At 37.3% G+C, this 18,326-nt stretch overlaps 1 protein-coding gene across 1 annotated transcript in view; it reads right to left on the bottom strand.

The window, feature by feature from the left end:
- Positions 1 to 14,949: 14,949 nt before the first annotated feature.
- Positions 14,950 to 18,326, bottom strand: part of LOC107658732 (dedicator of cytokinesis protein 4-like) — a 117,769-nt gene continuing 114,392 nt past the window's right edge. Inside the window, exons 49-50 of the mRNA XM_016447384.1 lie at positions 17,901 to 17,962; positions 14,950 to 15,488 (exon numbers count right to left, since the gene is read on the bottom strand). Coding sequence (XP_016302870.1) covers positions 15,066 to 15,488; positions 17,901 to 17,962 — 485 coding nt within the window. The 3' untranslated portion in view covers positions 14,950 to 15,065. The remainder of the gene's footprint in view (positions 15,489 to 17,900; positions 17,963 to 18,326) is intronic.

Genomic DNA, 18,326 nt, shown 5'->3' with positions numbered 1-18,326 from the left:
GCGCGTGTGACAGCCTACATTACATCTCACTGTCTGCCTGCACCAACGGACGCAAAAGCTGCATCTCCATTACTCTAAAGCACACTGTTACCTGCAGCGTGATTCTATAGAAAAGCCCATTAAACGCAAGCGAGAGAGAGACAGATAATATAACTAGTGTTGGGAAGGTTACTTTGGAAATGTAATAGATTACAGATGACAAGTTACCCTATTTAAAATGTAATAAGTAGGCCTAGTGTAACTATTTCAATTACTTTATTTATAGTGTAACTGATCACATTTGATTACTTTTCTAAATTTCTAACAGGGCTAATCTTACAGTATAGTGCTCAACAGTGATTACTATTAGGCTATAAGCATTTCATTTTAAAGCACAGCAACCACAAAATCAGTCTTTAGCACCTCTTTTTACTTTGAGACCGTTATGAGATTGAAAATAGATTTAAAATCATAAATAACAAGACATAGTTTGATAGCTTTGATACTGTTTTTGAAATTAAATATTTGCATAGCTATGACAGGAAACACTGGCACCTAACAATGCCTTGGGGGGAAAAAAACAGTTAATTTAAAAAAATAAAGCATATGCACAAACCCAAATAGGAAATAAAACAGTTATTGTATAAGCAAGTGTCCTATTCTGTGTCCTAAACTCCTGAAACACCGGTGTCTCATATTTTGAAGCAGTCAATGCAATTTATGCAAGAAATCAATCACATCTGTATGTGTGAAAACATTAAGAACCTCCTTTATAATATTAATATTTTCAGAACTGTAATTTCATGACACATTTTTTCTCAGTAACTGTAACAGATTACAGTTAAATTTATTTTGTAATTAAATTACGTAATTCCGTTACATGTGACTAGCTACTCCCCGACACTGAATATAACTAAACTGTATCTTACAGTCATAAAAAATATTGTAAAGGACAAAAATGAGGTGTCATCTGCTCATTAGGAAGATACTGCGAGGCAACGCGGATGTTTCGGAGGAAATCTCCGAGCACAATCGATGGACTGCGGGTCTAATTAACAGTTGTAAGCACTGATTTTATTGGAAACCCCTCTGCCTGGGATCCTGACCTCGGGAAATCGCTGAACGACACGTCGCCTCATCTGTAAAGACAGAAAGCAGCGTGGAGTTAATCACCTCAATGTGGCGGCAAGCTGAGAGACTGAATTCAGATCAATTCATCTCAGATGAGAGGAAGAGATGCTGCTCGGTTTTCATTTTTAAAAGTGGGCGCGGCCATTTGTAAATTTTGCAAAGTCTTGGTTCCGGTGTTGTGACCCCTGCCAGATTATTACCCCCTAGTATTGGTAGGTTTAGGGTTAAGTGTGGGGTTAGGATTAGGCAATCAGATAGTGATTTCAAGGAGAGGGGTAATAATTTGGCAGGGGGTCGAAAATGGGCACACCGGTCTCATCCGCTTCCAGCTATTTTTAGCTGTACAAAACAGCTCGTTTTGCGACTTGATATTTCAAACTGGTGTGTCTTACCATATTATTTTAATGTATTATCTTAATTATGAACACACTGGTTTGTAGTGCAAATCGTTTTACCGTTTACTGCACGTTGTTATTCTTCTCGTTATTTCACTACAGCGGCTAATGAACCGGAAGTCTTGCACATTGACACAAAGCGGCTTACTTCCACGTTGAAAAATAAGGTGGATATAAGGCGTTGAGCTCATTAAATGTATGTTTCATGGTACTCATTCCACATTGTATGCGCAACTCTACTGTAGGTGCATTCACGCCATATCTTAATTACCAAGATTACCAACTTGTAAAAAGCATTCACGTCCTCGTAGAACTTGTCATCACAAATTGTGAACTGGGAATTTTCTGAGAGCTACAACTTGTACCACCTGACCACCTCAGATTCATTAGGCGCTATATTTAGGCACTGATAGTGCGATAGTTCCAAGGACGCAAACAGCTTCAAGTAGTATGTCACGTGTTGTCATCTCGAAATTATAGTAATTATGACATGGTGTGAATGCAGCATCTGTACCAGGTGCGCTACAGAGAAAGTTAACTATGTCAGAAAATCCATACATATGCAGCAGATTATGTGATGCACACATTAAAATGTATTCGTTTACCAATCATGCACATGGTAAAAGTGTTATGATGTCATAACATGGTGTTGTGCAGGAACTGCACAAAATAAGTCTTTATTAATTAATAACCCAGCCCTGTAATCATACTTCATGTCAAGAAGCAAAAGTTATTGGTGTTTTACTGCCCCTAGTGTTAATTTCACCTGGAAGCTGCAGTGAAATGCATAGGTACACAGTTTTGCAGAAATATAGGCAGAGTCATGTACTTCCAATTTGAACTCTCAAACCATTTAAACTTCTTTTTAATCGATATCCCTCACAGATAAGAATATTATTTATCAGAATGCATGGCTGTTTTTGATGAAACATGCTTCTCACCTATAACAATATAATTAAATCATCTACCAGCAGGTAATAACGGCATACTGTAAGCTTGTGCAAACAGCAAAAAACAAGGTCTAAAAAATGTGGTTTAAAATATGATATTTTTCTAATGTGTAATACTAATACTTTTAAATACTTAAAAATACTAATTTGGCAGTGACAGACTATGCCTGGCCTGAAAGTCTGTCTGCCATTCAGGTAAAGTTAGAAAATGCACTGAAATCATATAGGAGAGTCATGGAGCTAAGATGAGTTGATTTTTCTAATCTACAACTATTCAAGCGTAATTGCAGGTTAGCTACAGAAACCAGTCTATGATGACAGGAAGTAGCGTTCGGCCCTGACAACCATCATCTAACATGCACATGTGTGCGTATAGGCCTACTTTGTGAAGAGCACTCAAAGTAATGCAAATATATCTGATTAAAACACCGATTTAGAAATTTGGTCACAGTTTACTCCAATTGAATGAACTTATTTTGGTATAATTCATTGTTATTTTCAATACAATGCAGAAACACTGCATATATTGCTCGAGGCAAATACAACTGAAGGAATAATTTCACCAGATTTAACATTCACAGGCTCAAAAATAATGTTTTGAAGAAGAAAACAATGCATAATACATTGGGTACAATTAGAAAAGCAATAATATTCATTCAATCAATCAATGCAGTGAATTTTCCCTGTCAGATGAATGCAGCAGCGTACTTTCTACTCTGATCAAAGCCTGCTTTTCTGCAACCACTGAACTAGAATTGCTTAAGGCACAGCAGTGCAATTCAAAATAAATGCCCTGATCAATATTTAAACTGACTCTTCCTACTGTGTTGCAGATATCCACTGGTCTGGGCGATTAGGACCATCTGTAAGGCCACATCTACCTTTAAGTGCTTTTAAATTCAGACAAGCTGTTTGTGCTGTAAATGTTTTTTCCTGAGAAACATCAAGGTAATGTTGTTTACCAAGAAGTAAAAAAATAAAAAAATAAAATCACAGAATGACCCCAACTGCAGCGTCTGAGAAGTTGTCCTCTTCTTCAACCTGGGCCTGATGAAAGCCAACAGAGCGGGGTGAGAAAGATCTCCAGGGCACTGAAGCTATAGCAACCCTCTCTCAGTGATGAAACAGGCCTCGGGCAAGGCCAGAAGAGCTCTCTGGTCAGCTTTAAACTACAGCATGAAAACACTCAGAAATAGCAGATATTAAAAGGCATTTTCCCATGTCAAAAAGGGCTCGCAGTCTGAGAAAATACATGACTCCAGGAATAAAAAACACTGTTGAGAGTAAACAGCTGGCAAGTATAGTGATGGAATATTATTTGTGTATGTGCAAACTGAGTGAATGAGTCATCTGATGACCGACTGAACAACAGAAGCATGTCGTACATTCAGTTCATCATGTGAGTCACTCTTATTCAACAAGAATTACAAAGAGAGTGTAAGAATGATCCCAGTTTATGATTATGTAAAGAAGAATGATGAGTACATTCAATTAAAATGATGTATTATTGAAACAAATACCTAATTAAGGCTATGGCTGTCTTTTGTTCTTATGTTTTTTTAGCTCGATAAAAGCAAAAAGCAGCCAGGGGAAAAAAGAGGAGATGATGATAGACCTGCTTTGTTTTTAAATGTGCTTAGATACATTTTCTGTTGTCTGAAAACATAAAATGTAATAGAGGAAAACGTTTTTTCAAAGAAAGCTTGATTGAACGACCCTATATTTTAATGGATCTGTTGAGTGAGTCAGTGAAATACTCATTATTGACCAAAAAAGCACTCACTGCCTAGCACATTTATACAGTAAAAACTTTGTTTTTCTGTGAAAAGCTTGGGATAACAGATTTCAACATACATAGTTAACATAACATTTTGCATTTCTGCAATATGCCTTCATAGACTTTAAAATAAATGTTACTGTATGATGTTGTTAGCACACCTTGTGAAGTTTTAGGAACATTGCGTACAAACTGAAAAACAAAATAAATTCATTGCAAAATAAATCGTTATGACCATGTTTTTTTTTTTTGCTGGACATCATTAAAATTGTTTTACCAATACCTTCAAACAGTATCACTCGTTCGCGCGCTGCTCTAGTCTGTTATGATTTTGTTGTTTTTGCGCAAACTCCTGCAAACGTTTTCGTCCATTGACAATGTAAGTAATCGCTGTTTTTTGGCAGTTGTCGTAAATTAACCCATAGATATTGCAATTATTATAGCCTAATATAATATGTTACACAAATAGTAATATCCATTTTATTTTTCAAAGGTCTTATTCAGATACACATAGGCTATTACGTTATATTAAAACTAAATAAAATGTTGCGGTTTGATTTAAGGCTAGTAGGCTATTGACGTATTAACGTATTATTAACGTGTTACGTACAGTAGGCTAGTAACGTAAGCTGTTTGTTTTAAGAGGAATAACGCTGAACAATTATTTTTCTTCAATTAAAGTTTTAGCTTCTATAACATTTTTAATTGCTGCACTGCAATATAACCTAACTGCAACCAAAATTAAACATTGTGAAATGTAAAAAATACTTTCTGAGTGGGCGCCACATGCCTACTGATGCAAACCCCAGAAATGGTTTCTGAATGAGTGAATCTTTTTGGTGAAATGGAAGAATCAAAGTAACTTAGATGAACTAACATCGCTACCACTACTAGCAAGAAGCGCTGCATAAGTTCCTAGTAAAAATGATCCATTTTAACGCAGCGTGGAGTAAATATATAAAGAGCACAGTTGGTGGTGGTCAGCGGGAAAGAGTCTCGGCAGCTGGTACCTGGCAGGGCTCTGTGATGGAGGACGTGAGGAAGCTTCTTCCCCATATGAAAACAGATGGAGAGGGTGAGTGACCCAGAATACAAAACTTGTAGTTAGATATTCATTATTACTAGGCTGCCATTAACGAGACCTTTGGTTATGAACTACTAGCTAACTGTTCGTATTCAATTAGCTTTGCTATTCAGTGAAAATGCCGAATTGCGAAGCCAAAAAAAAAATACTCACTTTATGCAAATGTGTTCATTTTCTCTCCATTTAAATTTCAGTGCTTTCTAGGATGAACTATTAAGATATTAGAGAGCTATTATTTCTTATAGAGTGCATTAGTGCACACCAATTTTTTCAATCAATGGAAGTAATTTTTCAATTAATTTTTTCCCATAAGGATTTATACAAGTCTTTGTTAAAACATTAAAAGCTATAAACCAAAGCAACCAGCCTACGAGGTGAATCACAAAATTACAAACATTTATTATAAATATATATATATATATATATATATATTATTAGAAATATATTTTATCCGATCAAATGCCCCATGAACCATTGTGAAAGACAAAAAAATTATAGAAAAAAAAGTATCGATTTAAAGTTGTAGATAGAAACAATACATTTTAAGTTTATTGCAAAATATACATTTATAAATTTTTAAGTGTTTTGAGTGTGGGGAGACGGACATGATTAGGTACATAGACGTGGGCGGAGCTAAATATCTAATCTGGCACACTTTGCTGACTGCCACTCTCTGATTGCTGGAATTGTCTATGCAGCATCATAGGTAATGTAGCTTTTAACCACAAATGCCACTATTAAACATGATTAAACATGAATTCATGTGAACAGATGGGTTCAACAAAAGCATATACAATCGATTAACAATCTTAATCTCAGAGCTCGCAGCAGGTCTGTCTTTAAAGGTTTGTAAGTTATTAAAAATCAGTTTTCCTGTAGAGAAAATGGATGGCATGGTTACCTCCGGTACCCGACTGTTGCTCTCTATAGGCTCCTCTGAGATCTGACTGACTGACATTAATAATAAAAATATGTCCTAAGGGGCTGAATTTATACTCAACATAACAAAAAAAGGAAAAACCGCTATTGATTTATTCACTGTTCTAAAACAAGAAGACGTCACAAAAAAAATAAGTTTGAGAGGAAAAAAAATGAACTCCTATTGTAATCATAGCAGAGAGGCGAAACAAAAATTGCTGCGTCCTCATTAATTCACAGTGTGCCTGCTATTTGGGTAATTTACTGAGAAACATCAAGTTTAAAATAAAAAGGCATTTTTAAGGATTTGCTCTAGAGTTGTGCACACTAATGAAAGCTCTTCACAGCGAGATTGTCTCATTTGCTCTCGTGCCCTAGGAGGGCTGCCACTGGCAAATTGATATCAACACAAATGACATTAAGTTACAAGGCGGCATTGTCCTCGGCAGTCAGACAAACGACAGGGAGGACGGATGGAGTCGCCTCGTGTGAATACGGTATCGATCTTACGGTCACATCGGGGGAGCGAAAGAGGGTTAGAGGAAGAGCAGAACGGATTGATTTAGGCTGATGTGTGCTTCATTAAGAAGAGGAATCTTCCACAGACGGGCTCGCGGTTCCTTGCCGCTTGCCTGTGTAATTATAAGTCAGCTTCAGTGCTTCCACACCTCCTGTAGGCCTATTCAAGTGCGGGGAAAACAGAGGCAGTATTGACTCAATACAGACGAGACTATCCTCTAATTAGCGAGAGAATTCAAGAAAAGAGCAATGAGGCCCAGGTAGAGCCGCAGTCACAGCTGCTGGCTGGAATTTACAAGGATAACAAGCTCACGAGGATGAAAAAGGGGGAAAATGGACGCTGACGTGCCATGATGCTGACCACACAACATGGGCCAACATTAGCAGAAAAATCAATAGGAGTGGTGTAGCTGGCTCCCCGAGGTGTTCACAAACCGCGGTAATGCCTGCAGAGCAATGAAGGCAACTAGCTATGTTTCAATCCAAAGATTCGAATTAAACTTATGCGCAAAACTGGAATATTGCATAAAACATAGGCTACGCGAATAAAGCACCGTTTCCATCCAACGAGTCAAAGACAACAAAATCGTCACTTCCTGGTAAACTGTGGCACTAAATATCACTAAGAATTTAGGAGAAGCCACTGAATATAATAATTTCCATATATGATATAAATTAGCTACTTGCACCTCAGAGCGAGCAGACGAAACACAATAAATGCTGTCAATGCTTTCGGAGGTGGATGCTGCTGTTTGGGAATGCAGTCGTGTAACAATTATACAGAAATACTTTGACGACAGACTTTTCTCAGGCATTTCAGAATGAACATAACAACATATAGATGCTCTGAACGATATCGGTCCGCTGCTAGTCAGGTTATCCCGTCTCATAGCGCAAAGTCACATGACTTTTTCGATGTGCTTGAAGGAATTTATTCAGTAAATGTGTTTCCATCGTAGTTTATGCGCATTTTTTCTTATCGGATAAAACGTTTATCCTACTAAAATGTGCGCATACGTTTTTTTTTAATGCGCATTTTTAGAATTTATGCGCATCTTGGCGTTTCCATCCAGCGTTTTTTATGAGATGGTCCTCACTGCAGAACACAAGATCCAGGGGGCGTGGTTGGATCCAGATCCAACTCCTCCCACCTTACATATACTTAAACCTACCCGTCTCCACCCCCTGATCTCTAAACCCACCCATCTCCACCCATAAACCTATCCATCTTCACCCCTAAACCTACCAATCTCCACCCCATAGGTGTGAATCCAACCACGCCCCCTGGATCTTGTGCTCTGCAGTGAGGGGCTACTGTTTTTTATGCGATGGTCAAGCTGGAAGGCATTTCAATTTCATGTTTGCATTAGCCTATACAGTCACTGCTCTGGGTGAATCTGATGAAAACATGTCACAAAAATGCTTTGCATGACGAAAATAACTGTTTTATAACAGTGTGAGTTAAAGCAGTACAAGAATGTTACACAGAAATATACGTAAATCCTAAAAAATAAGAACATATTTTTAATATCATCACAGTAATAAGAAATTCACAAATCACAAGTCCTTTTCTTTCAATTAAAATAGAGTTTTAGTTTATCTCGCAATTTTCTCAGAATTTTTATAATTTGGATTTTTTTTTACTCTAAAGTCTAAGTTTACATCTTGCAAGTTTTTTTTTTTTACAAATATTAAATAAAGGTAGTTCTGACATTTTATCTCACAATCCTGACTTTTTCCTCGTAATTCTACATCTTGCAATTTTATCAGAATTCTTATAATTCTTTTTTTTTCTGAAGTTTGAATTTATATCTTGCAACAGTTTTTCCCCCTCACCATGGAATAAAAAAAAGGGTAATTGTGACTTTATCTCACAATTTTAAGTTTATATCTCACAATTTTGAAAAAAAAAAATATATAGAGAATTCTGAGATATTCTGATATTTTTCTCAATTGCAAGTTCATATTTCACTATTCCGACAATTTATATCTTGCTATTCTTACTTTTTCCTCAGAATTGAGAATTTATATAGATATATACTCAAAATTGTGAGATAAAAAGTAGCAATTAACTTTTTTTAAATTTAATTTTTTATTCCAGAAATACAAAAGAACTAGTCAAAATTGTGAGATAAAAAGCCACATTTTTTATTTAATTTTTTGTCCAATGGTGGAAACAAGCTTCCACACACACGATCACACAGAGTATTTAATACTTCTCTGTTCTCTTGTGACTTACAGTATGAACCAGACATTATGTTTGTGACAGATTTCACACTTTTCCCCTATACATACATTTACTCATATACACAAATATATTTTAGGGATCTAAATAGCACAAGTCTGTCATTTTATGTAGGCTATTTTCTTACTTTAAACTCATTAACTGCAGCTGTAACAAGCACACTTGTTGTAGCTTCATTCTGCTGTTGATTGCATACAAAGACATCCTGCCTACAGCAACGTTAGCATGTCGATAGCATGCATTGCTAAGTTAACAATACAGCCCTAAAACAAAAATATTTAACACATACTTCACATACTGCATACTATTTTCAAAATAAATGTAAATGTGACAGTTTCTAGAAAGACCCGTTTACAATTCACCTTTTAAATAAATGGCTGTCAGCAGACAGTGATGTGTTATCTGCCGTTTAATAAGAAGCGACGGAATGCATGAAATCTCTGCTGCATTTATACATATATGCTATAGCAGACACTTTCATGGCACAGTCCCGAGGTGAAAGTATGATTGCAGATAACAGACTCTCTGCACTCCCAGTCGGGAAGGGAAAACAAGACTGAGCAAAAGATGCTGCTGTTGAAATAACAATCATATGCCAGCATGACCGTGGAGGACATGCTGTTAAGAGTCGAGGTCGCTGACAAGTGCATATATGCCGTCGCGGTTGCATATGAGCCTTATCTTCAACCTTTAGCATCCTCAACCCACAACCACCCACCACTGGCAGTGAAGTACAGATCAACACTTAGGAAGGCAAGAACACCGAGTGCTAGATAAGAGTCCACGAAGAAGTGGTGATCCTGGAGCGAAGAGTTCGCATCTGCGGGTTTAACGCAGTTTAAGGGCAAACTGAGGAGGGTTGTGTAAATGAACGCACATGCAAAACTGAAGAAAGTAAGGATGAATGAATGGATGGATGAATGGAGAAGGCCTCCTTAATTTACCCTTAGGTGAGTATTGGCATACAGAATGCACCGTGACTCAAGTGCTTCATTGTACCCTCGTTCTATTGTAATTTCCCAATCGATTGCAGTTTAGTGTCCTCACCGCGAGTGGCCACATTACCGTGGCGTTTCCACTCAGCCTGATGATGGGCAGTTCACTCATGTGCTTCAATGTCATGGCCTGGTCAGCAGATTTCTCTGTGTCCTTTCTCTCGCAGGAACCTGTCAAACTAGCAGGATGCACCTGTTAAGATCACATAAAGGCAGTTGGAGATGGTCCAAAACATACTTAGCTGCCTACATAGATAGCATCCAATCTAAAATGAAATCTAATAAGTGACTGATTTGAAACAATCTATAAGCAGTCAATTCATGCTCCTCAAATCACTACATTTCAATTCAGGGCTATTACAGTTGAAAATTTTCAATACTTGAAATAAAATAAATGTTAACTGAAATTACTTTTACAATTACTTTATTTCAACATCTGTCATTTTCATTTAGTTTAACTTTATTATAGTTGACAAACTAAAAAAAAAATAAAAAAATCAATACTTGAATTAAAAAACAAACAAAAAACCCCACTGGAATCACATTTCCAATAATTAAAATAAATGTTACCTGAAATAACATTCACAACAACTGATAACTTTATTTCTACATTTGTCATTTTCACTTAGTTTAACTTTATTGTAGTTGACTAAAACTAAAATAAAAAAAACACATTTTCAATATCTGAATAATTATATATATATAAAATAAAAAAAGAGAAAAAAAAGACACCTATATTTTAAATAGATACAGAAAATATACAAATAAAAACTATTAAAAAAATTAATAAAAACTATAAAGGTATCTCAATGAGGCTAAAATAACAGATTCCAATATAATTTCATATTAGAACGTTGACACCGATGCAAGAATCTAATTAGCATAAATTATGTAGTACACAATATATTGACAACAATTATAATTTTTTAATTATATTAAATTGTTTGTATGAATACAAACAAATTTCAGAACAATGTCGAATGAAACCAAGATATATTTAGTTCTCTTGACCCATCCACCATCTTGGATCAGTGCAATGCATTATGGGATTGTTTTATCCTGGAGGGATACAAGCTGCCTTTGAGTTTGGCCAAAATGTTGCTGCTTGCCTTTTAGAACAAACCTTTTGTCAGTAGCATACCTTTGAGGCCTTCAAATGTTGTCTAGATTGTCCAAACACTAGGTTTTGGAAAAGAGTACCAAAAATATAATGTTAGACGTTCAAGAGATTAAGCAGAAATTTCATTCATATTGATATAGGATGCTTTAAACTTCATTTTGTGTTATTTAGCATACAGTTCACCATGCTTTTTAATCATTTTAGACCACTGATGTGTCCAACATCGCCTATTGACTCTGGTGTGGAGAGCAGTCGAAGCTTCAGAGTTCAAACGACAGTTCAAATCTAACGTTCTCACATTGGGAAAGGTGTGTGAAATACGGCTGCCTACATCAATCCTTCGTTTGATGTTCTATGGAAATCCCCATACGATATCTGCAAGAGTCCTCTACAAGGTCATAACACAGAAAACAACAAACCATTGGAGAGACAGAAGGTGGGTAAATCCGATGGGCAAATCCCAATCAGCCGAAAGCATAAGAGCAGTGATACAGGAAATCAGAAGGATGAAACAGGAAATCTATTATCCATAAGCTGTTTGAAATCTCAGGCTCTGCCGATGAACCTCGGTCCCAGATGGAAGCTCTGTGTTCTTTAGAGTTTGCTGAAGCAGAAAAACACCTTGAGCTATGAAGAGCTCAACCAAGGTAAGGCAACATTAAGACCTGCATTTCTCCTTCCCGAGCTTTTGACCGTGCCCATAAATTTACAATTCTCTGGGTGTTTAGCATCTAAATGAGCTACACTTTGGTGGAACAGTTCGCAGAAGTCTTGAAGGAAACATAAAAGGATGGAGGCACGGCAAAGGCTAGGAATATTCACTCTCGCTTGAGCCCGTAATAAACACTAAGATATCCCTGGTCCGAATACTTCCCAATTACAATTACCGTTTAACCTTTCAAGTAAACTGTGCATTTCCTTGGAAAAATCCTTGGTTCCTCGCATCTCAAACTAGGAACAAATTTACCATGACAGCGGGAGAGTCTTCAAACGTCCCACCATAGCAAGATTGCATTATGTGTGCAAATACAGGTCTTACTGAACAGAGACAAACTCATGAATAATGCAACCGGCTCGCTGCACCTGGAGGAATAACAATGAGCTTCCTACTTTTCCGCCGTTATGATCCTTATTAGAGGTCCAATTGGCTGTCATGGAGCTTAATCTGTAAAATACACACACTTTATATATACATATATTAGCTGCATTTACATTTCGAGACTCCTAAAGAACATACACAACACACTCAGCCTGTTAAATAATGGGAGGAAATTAGAGACGTACGTTAACCTTTCGAGAAAAAAACAATGAGCTGTTGAATCAAAATGTTCTTGCTGGAAATGTTTATTAGACAGGAAGTCATTAGAATGTAAATGTGTTAGGCGCTTTCTCGACCTCATTTCCCTACGCTCACAAAATACATAAATATTTGACATTTATCATCTTAATATGCTGTTCAAACATTCAAAGCTGTAAATTTGTTATAGCTACACTTCTGTTAAAATCACGTTATGTACAATAGACAAGATATTGCATTTGGCATAATTACAACAATCTTGTTATTTAATTTACAGTACTGATTTTTGTGAATGTCATCATTTGGCATTCGCAACAAATCCCAGTCTCATAAAATGTGACCGTAAAAAGGAGAAAATAATCATACTCAAGTTAATTTGAGAATTAATAAGAAATAGAAAACGAATGAGGACACTGTACTGCTATCACATTTTCCACTAAAACGAAACGATAGCTGGTCTCTCCGCTGTATATTCGCCTGGATTTCATTTGCAGGGCCCTACAGAATTGTAAACGTGGCAACATTTGGACAACAGATGAAATTGTGCATACAGAAACATTCCTGAACATTTTGCAACCATGTGTTGGCGTCTATGCATGTTAAATAATTATTCAAACAGGTTGTAGATGGTCGCTCTACCTGCATTTTGTACAGGTAAATGAAACATGAGGTGCAGTCCAGAGATGCCAATCCAGATTTGACTGGAACGCATGAGTTTAGATTATAAGTGTGAACAGAAATGGCAGCCCTTATTGCCCAATGGCAGCTTGAGTCTCTGTAATGCCCTAGGGAGATCAAGTACCTTTCATATGAAGCTCTTTTGCCAGGCTATCACTTTGTCTCACTGTCTTTTAGACAGTACTGTAACGCAGTGCTGTAAAGTGGTCCGGTGCACCGTGAGTTGTACGGTGAAGTCTATTACAATGGATGTCTAACGCTCGATTTGCATCGTAATAAAGCATCTTCGAGTTCAAGACACCCATTTTCCTTACAGCCCACCTGTTCCTTTGACACAACACTTGGCAAAACTCCACAAAAGTCCATCTCCATTTATATCGCGTGGGCATGTGCGCTCTGTACGGAAACTTGTTGGGAATTTTTCCCACCACCTACACGGGTTCAAATCATTCAGACCCCAAACTCCTAAGAGATCTAAAGGAACTATCCATGCTGCAGGGCTCTGAAAGCCCCTATAGACTCGCCCACAACTGGTTTCTAATCATTCAGACCCCAAACTCCAAAGAAACTTATCAATGCTGTAGGACTCCAAAAGCCCATATACTGTAACGTGCCCACAATTGCGTTCCAATTACATAAATGGGCTGAAGGTACAACTTCACATTAGTCAATGCAAAGGTGGCAGTTCATACAGTGAAACATTTTTTTTTTTGATTCGACGAATCCATGAAAGCTCTTTGCATTTGGATTTTTAGTAATAAGAATAGACTACGGTAGCTTGGTCTTACAAAAGCAGCAGCCTTTGTAAAGGCCTATTCACACAGAGTGCAAACTTCCTCTTTTTTTAAGTGACCCGTCGGACTGCAAATAAAACTGACTGAACAATGACATACATGCTTTTTTATTTACAGAGCCACCACTGCTGATGCACAGTCTAGCACGTTGCTGGCACTTAGGCCTTTTAACCTCTGTACTGGAATTAGACATATGACTATTGTCGTCTTTGCACCCGTTTGAACACGAAAATGACATATGTAAGTAGTTCTTACATGAACCCTTTGTAATACAGACATAAAGTCTCCTTTGAAAGTCCACTAATAAAATATGTGCATATATAATACATGTGCATAAATATAAACCCACAGGGCACATGGAAATGTATGCAAAGGTGCACAAAAAAAATAAATAAAATAAAATTACATATAATGCCAATGCAGGAAAGTGAATTTAATGCAAATCTGCAATGATCTTATAAAAAGAAAAAGAATAATCTTATTTTCTCAACACTTTATGGACTAATGTGCTAATATTTTATTTTACCCCACATTCGGTGTGAATAGGCCTTTAGACCCAAAGTTAAATGCAATCCTGAACATATCAGGCTAACATTAATAAAGAGGACTTTTAGCACCTTTTGTCTAAATAAAAAGTACAAAGTACTTTTAATCATGCATTTCTCATTGATAAAAAGACTCTTAAGGCAAATATGTCTTGTATCAACCACTATAAATACACATTAGCATTGATAAATCTATGAAAAATCTGAGAAAATACCACGGTACTAAGTTCTGTTTAGAGTTAATTAAGGTGCTAGGTTAATTTGATAAGCAAAGATATAATTTCTGACCTAAAAAGTGCATAAAATGCAGTCATACCCCTGTATCCCCTCTCTCACTTTAAATATATATATATATATATATATATATATATATCCCACAGTCTATTTTATACATTTAAAGGGGTCATATTGAAATGATGCTATTTCAATTTTTCCTTTCTCTTTGGAGTGTTACAAATAATGTGTTTTTTGAACCTTAAACCGCATAAACACATTGCGTTACACCAAATACACACAATAATGTTCTTTTTAGCAACATCATATGACCCCTTTAATCTAAATCGGGAGTTTGTAATCGTAAACCCAGAGAGGTTAAGTGTAAAAGTGCAAATGGTGGGGATGGAGTGAAGGGCGCAGCGCTAGAGCTGTGAGACTTTCCTGGGAATGGGTCGGGGTCTGGGAAACTGGTCCGGTCGGCGTGGCTCAGTGTCTTGCCTTCGAATCTGGTGCGGTTTGGGAGGAATAGGTGGTGCGTCGATGCTTGGAGGAATCGACAGGCTCGGTGGAAGTGGGACCTGTCTGCGGGGGTTGTTCCGATCGTGTATGCTGTAGGGAGGCGGGGTTTTGTTCTCCCGTCGAATGAGCTCGTCTGATCCACTGGAGGCGGAGTTTGGGAGAGCGTGGTCAGTGGGCGTGTTCTCAGTTCCGGAGGCCTCAGAGACGCTGCAGCGACTGAGAGACGAGATGCCGCTGCTGTAGCTTCTGGAAAGCACCGGAGAATTCGACACCAACCCTGTCGACTGGCACTCTGTGGGCGAGGGGGTGAACGGAGGCACAGAGGTCTGCGAATACAAGATGAGAGAAAACAAATGTAGTTAGCAAAAGATAAGTTACCTCATTCTGCTAGCAGAAACCCTTAATAAAGAAAGCATCAGCTGCAACAGAAGCAACGTCCCGCCTCACAGAGCTAATCTGAAGGCCAAAGCACAATATTCTGCAATTTTGGCTCCATTATTCCGAGGCAATACTCTCTCTTTTCATTATGAAAATAATTTCTAGGCAATTAAATCCGCAACTAAGACTGCAGCTGTGTCTAGGACTTCATTTCACTGAATAAAGCGTATTTAGTCTGATTGCACTCTTGAGAGAACTTCAAACACATTTCCGCTAGGATAATTCAGCTTTGTGCAGCAACTACAAACAAAGTACACAGTTGTGAATGGCGTATCTCAATAACAGAGTTTAAATGTAAAAAAAACCAAAATAAATTTAAATGTTATGTGTATATATATATATATATATATTTCAACTGAATTATATTGGATATTTAATTGTGCAAGCTCATTTTCTAATAATAACTAAATAACACAGCAATATGGAATTCTCAGAATCAACATCCATTTTTCATATTATTATACATTACAATGATGTGATGCCTAAATTCACTTTTTAGTGTTTTGCTTTATTTAGACAAAATAATGTAGAATTTGAATATTGACCATTTATTAGTTAGCCACCATAACCTGAATATTTAGCATTAGTCTCAGACAATCCACTGTTATCCGACTGCCTATTTCAAACATAAAATGCAATCTTGTTTTGAAGATTTCAGACTATCCAATTCAAACTGGATAGCGTAAAATATCCTGGACCAGAATGGAAATTTGCGCTGGTCGATGTTGGTTTTTCCAGCTGTGACTGACTGTAGAATCTGTACTTGTGTGTGTGTGTGCATGTGTGTGTGTTTGGTCATGCGTGTGTGTGATATTTCACAGTATAGCTTCAGGCATGAGACTATTTCTGAGGCAAACAACCGTACACAGGTGGTCACGCAGGTTATGCTTTCCCTTTCCGACACACTGACTGCACTTCCTTGAGGAAATTCACCAGCATTCCTGCTGAGATCTCTTTCCATCCGAATCTCTCCCTCTCTGCTTTGTTCTTAGTAGCTTGACAGATTTCAGCATTTCTGATTTCCAGGAGGAGGAATGATTTGATTTCTATGCAGTCATCTACACTTTAAATGTGAACAGTTTCCTTTCTTACATGGGATAGATTCTAGAGTTTTATACAGTGTGTGTTTCTGACTACCAGGTGACGGATCAATATGTGGCACGAGACAAGAATTCAGGGAAACGGCAAGAACTGTAATTACCAACATGAGACGAGCTGAATGAGGCGGTGTTGAGTAGGAGTTTCTGAGAAGCCATTACAGCGGTGTTCTGCTTTAAGGACTGTTACTCTGAATGAGGAGAATGTGCTTTTATTTAAAACCTGAATACACTCACTGCAACACCGATAGCAGTAGCTCCAACCTTTTTTAAGGTCTGTGACCCTTATTATGCCCTTTGAAAGAAAAATACTGTGGTTTCTTCAATACAGATACCTGCGTTTTCAGTAAAGCTGTCATTTTTTCTTCACTGTATTGGTATCGTACATAAACACAGTGTTGGACTCAAAAAATGATACAGAGAGACAACATGAGTGAAATATACTAAGGTTCAAAGGTTTGGGGTCTGTATGATTTTTTTTTATTTCTCTTTTGCACCACCAATGCTGTTTTTATTTGATTAAAAATACAGTAAAAACAGTAATATTGTGAAATATTATTACAATTTAAAATAGCTGTTTTCTATTTGAATATTTTTAAAATGTAATTTTTTTTTGTGATGCAAAGCTAAATTTTCAGCATTATTACTCCAGTCTTCAGTGTCACATGATCCTTCAGAAATCATTCTAATATGCTGATTCGCTGCTCAAGAAACATTTATGATTATCATAAATGCAGAAAACAGTGCAGCTTCATATTTTTCTGGAAACTGTGATAATTTATTAAAAATTTTTTAAGAGAAAGTTCACAAAAACAGCATTTTGTAACATTATTTTCCTGTCACTTTCGATCAATTTAATGTATCCTTGCTAAATAAAAGTATCAATTTCCAATATCTTGACCCCAAACCTTTGAATGGTAGTGCATATATATTTGCTGCAGCAATATATGTGTGCCACCATTGAGATGGAGGACTTTTAGATGGGTTAGTGATTTCTGGAGGATCTGCAGCGGATTGCTGCCAACCCAACTGCTCAGGACTGGCGTGAATCTGTCTAATCATGGGCCCAGTTGGATTGACTTGAGTCTGACCCAGTTTAGACGGCCTGGATTGAGTCCCCAGACACTACAGTAAACATCCACACCAGTAAATACATCAAAGGTCACTTCACAGAACACCCCAGACAACAAGAAAAGGTCATACCTTCTGCGGCGAGCGTGATGTCATCACGGGGGACTGTGATCGTGTAGTCTTGGCAGGAGATCCTATTAAAGGACACAAAAAGTCAATCTTCTTCACTTGATACAGGAGCCTGGGACAGTAAACACGGTCACGGCTGTCTATTAATCAGGGAAACACTTTGTCAAGGTCGCTCGGCTAATGCAAAACAGTTTAACCATTCGGCACAGTACCAGTTCTTTTCTACAAAGCTCAATTAGAGTCCACAGATATAGACCCTTAAAAGGGTCGTATCATACTTTTTTATAATGCAATTTGTTCCCTGAGGTCTACTTATAATGTTAGAGAAGTTTTGGAGTGTCAAAAAGAGTCATAATTTAGTTTTTCATGACCATTTCCCATCCACTCTCTGACCCTTTCTATTTAACTGACCATTTTTGCTACAAGTTT

This window comes from Sinocyclocheilus anshuiensis, unplaced genomic scaffold, assembly GCF_001515605.1.
Source record: "Sinocyclocheilus anshuiensis isolate Anshui unplaced genomic scaffold, SAMN03320099.WGS_v1.1 scaffold283, whole genome shotgun sequence".
Taxonomy (NCBI): domain Eukaryota; kingdom Metazoa; phylum Chordata; class Actinopteri; order Cypriniformes; family Cyprinidae; genus Sinocyclocheilus; species Sinocyclocheilus anshuiensis.
This window is presented reverse-complemented; position numbering and strand designations above follow the sequence as displayed.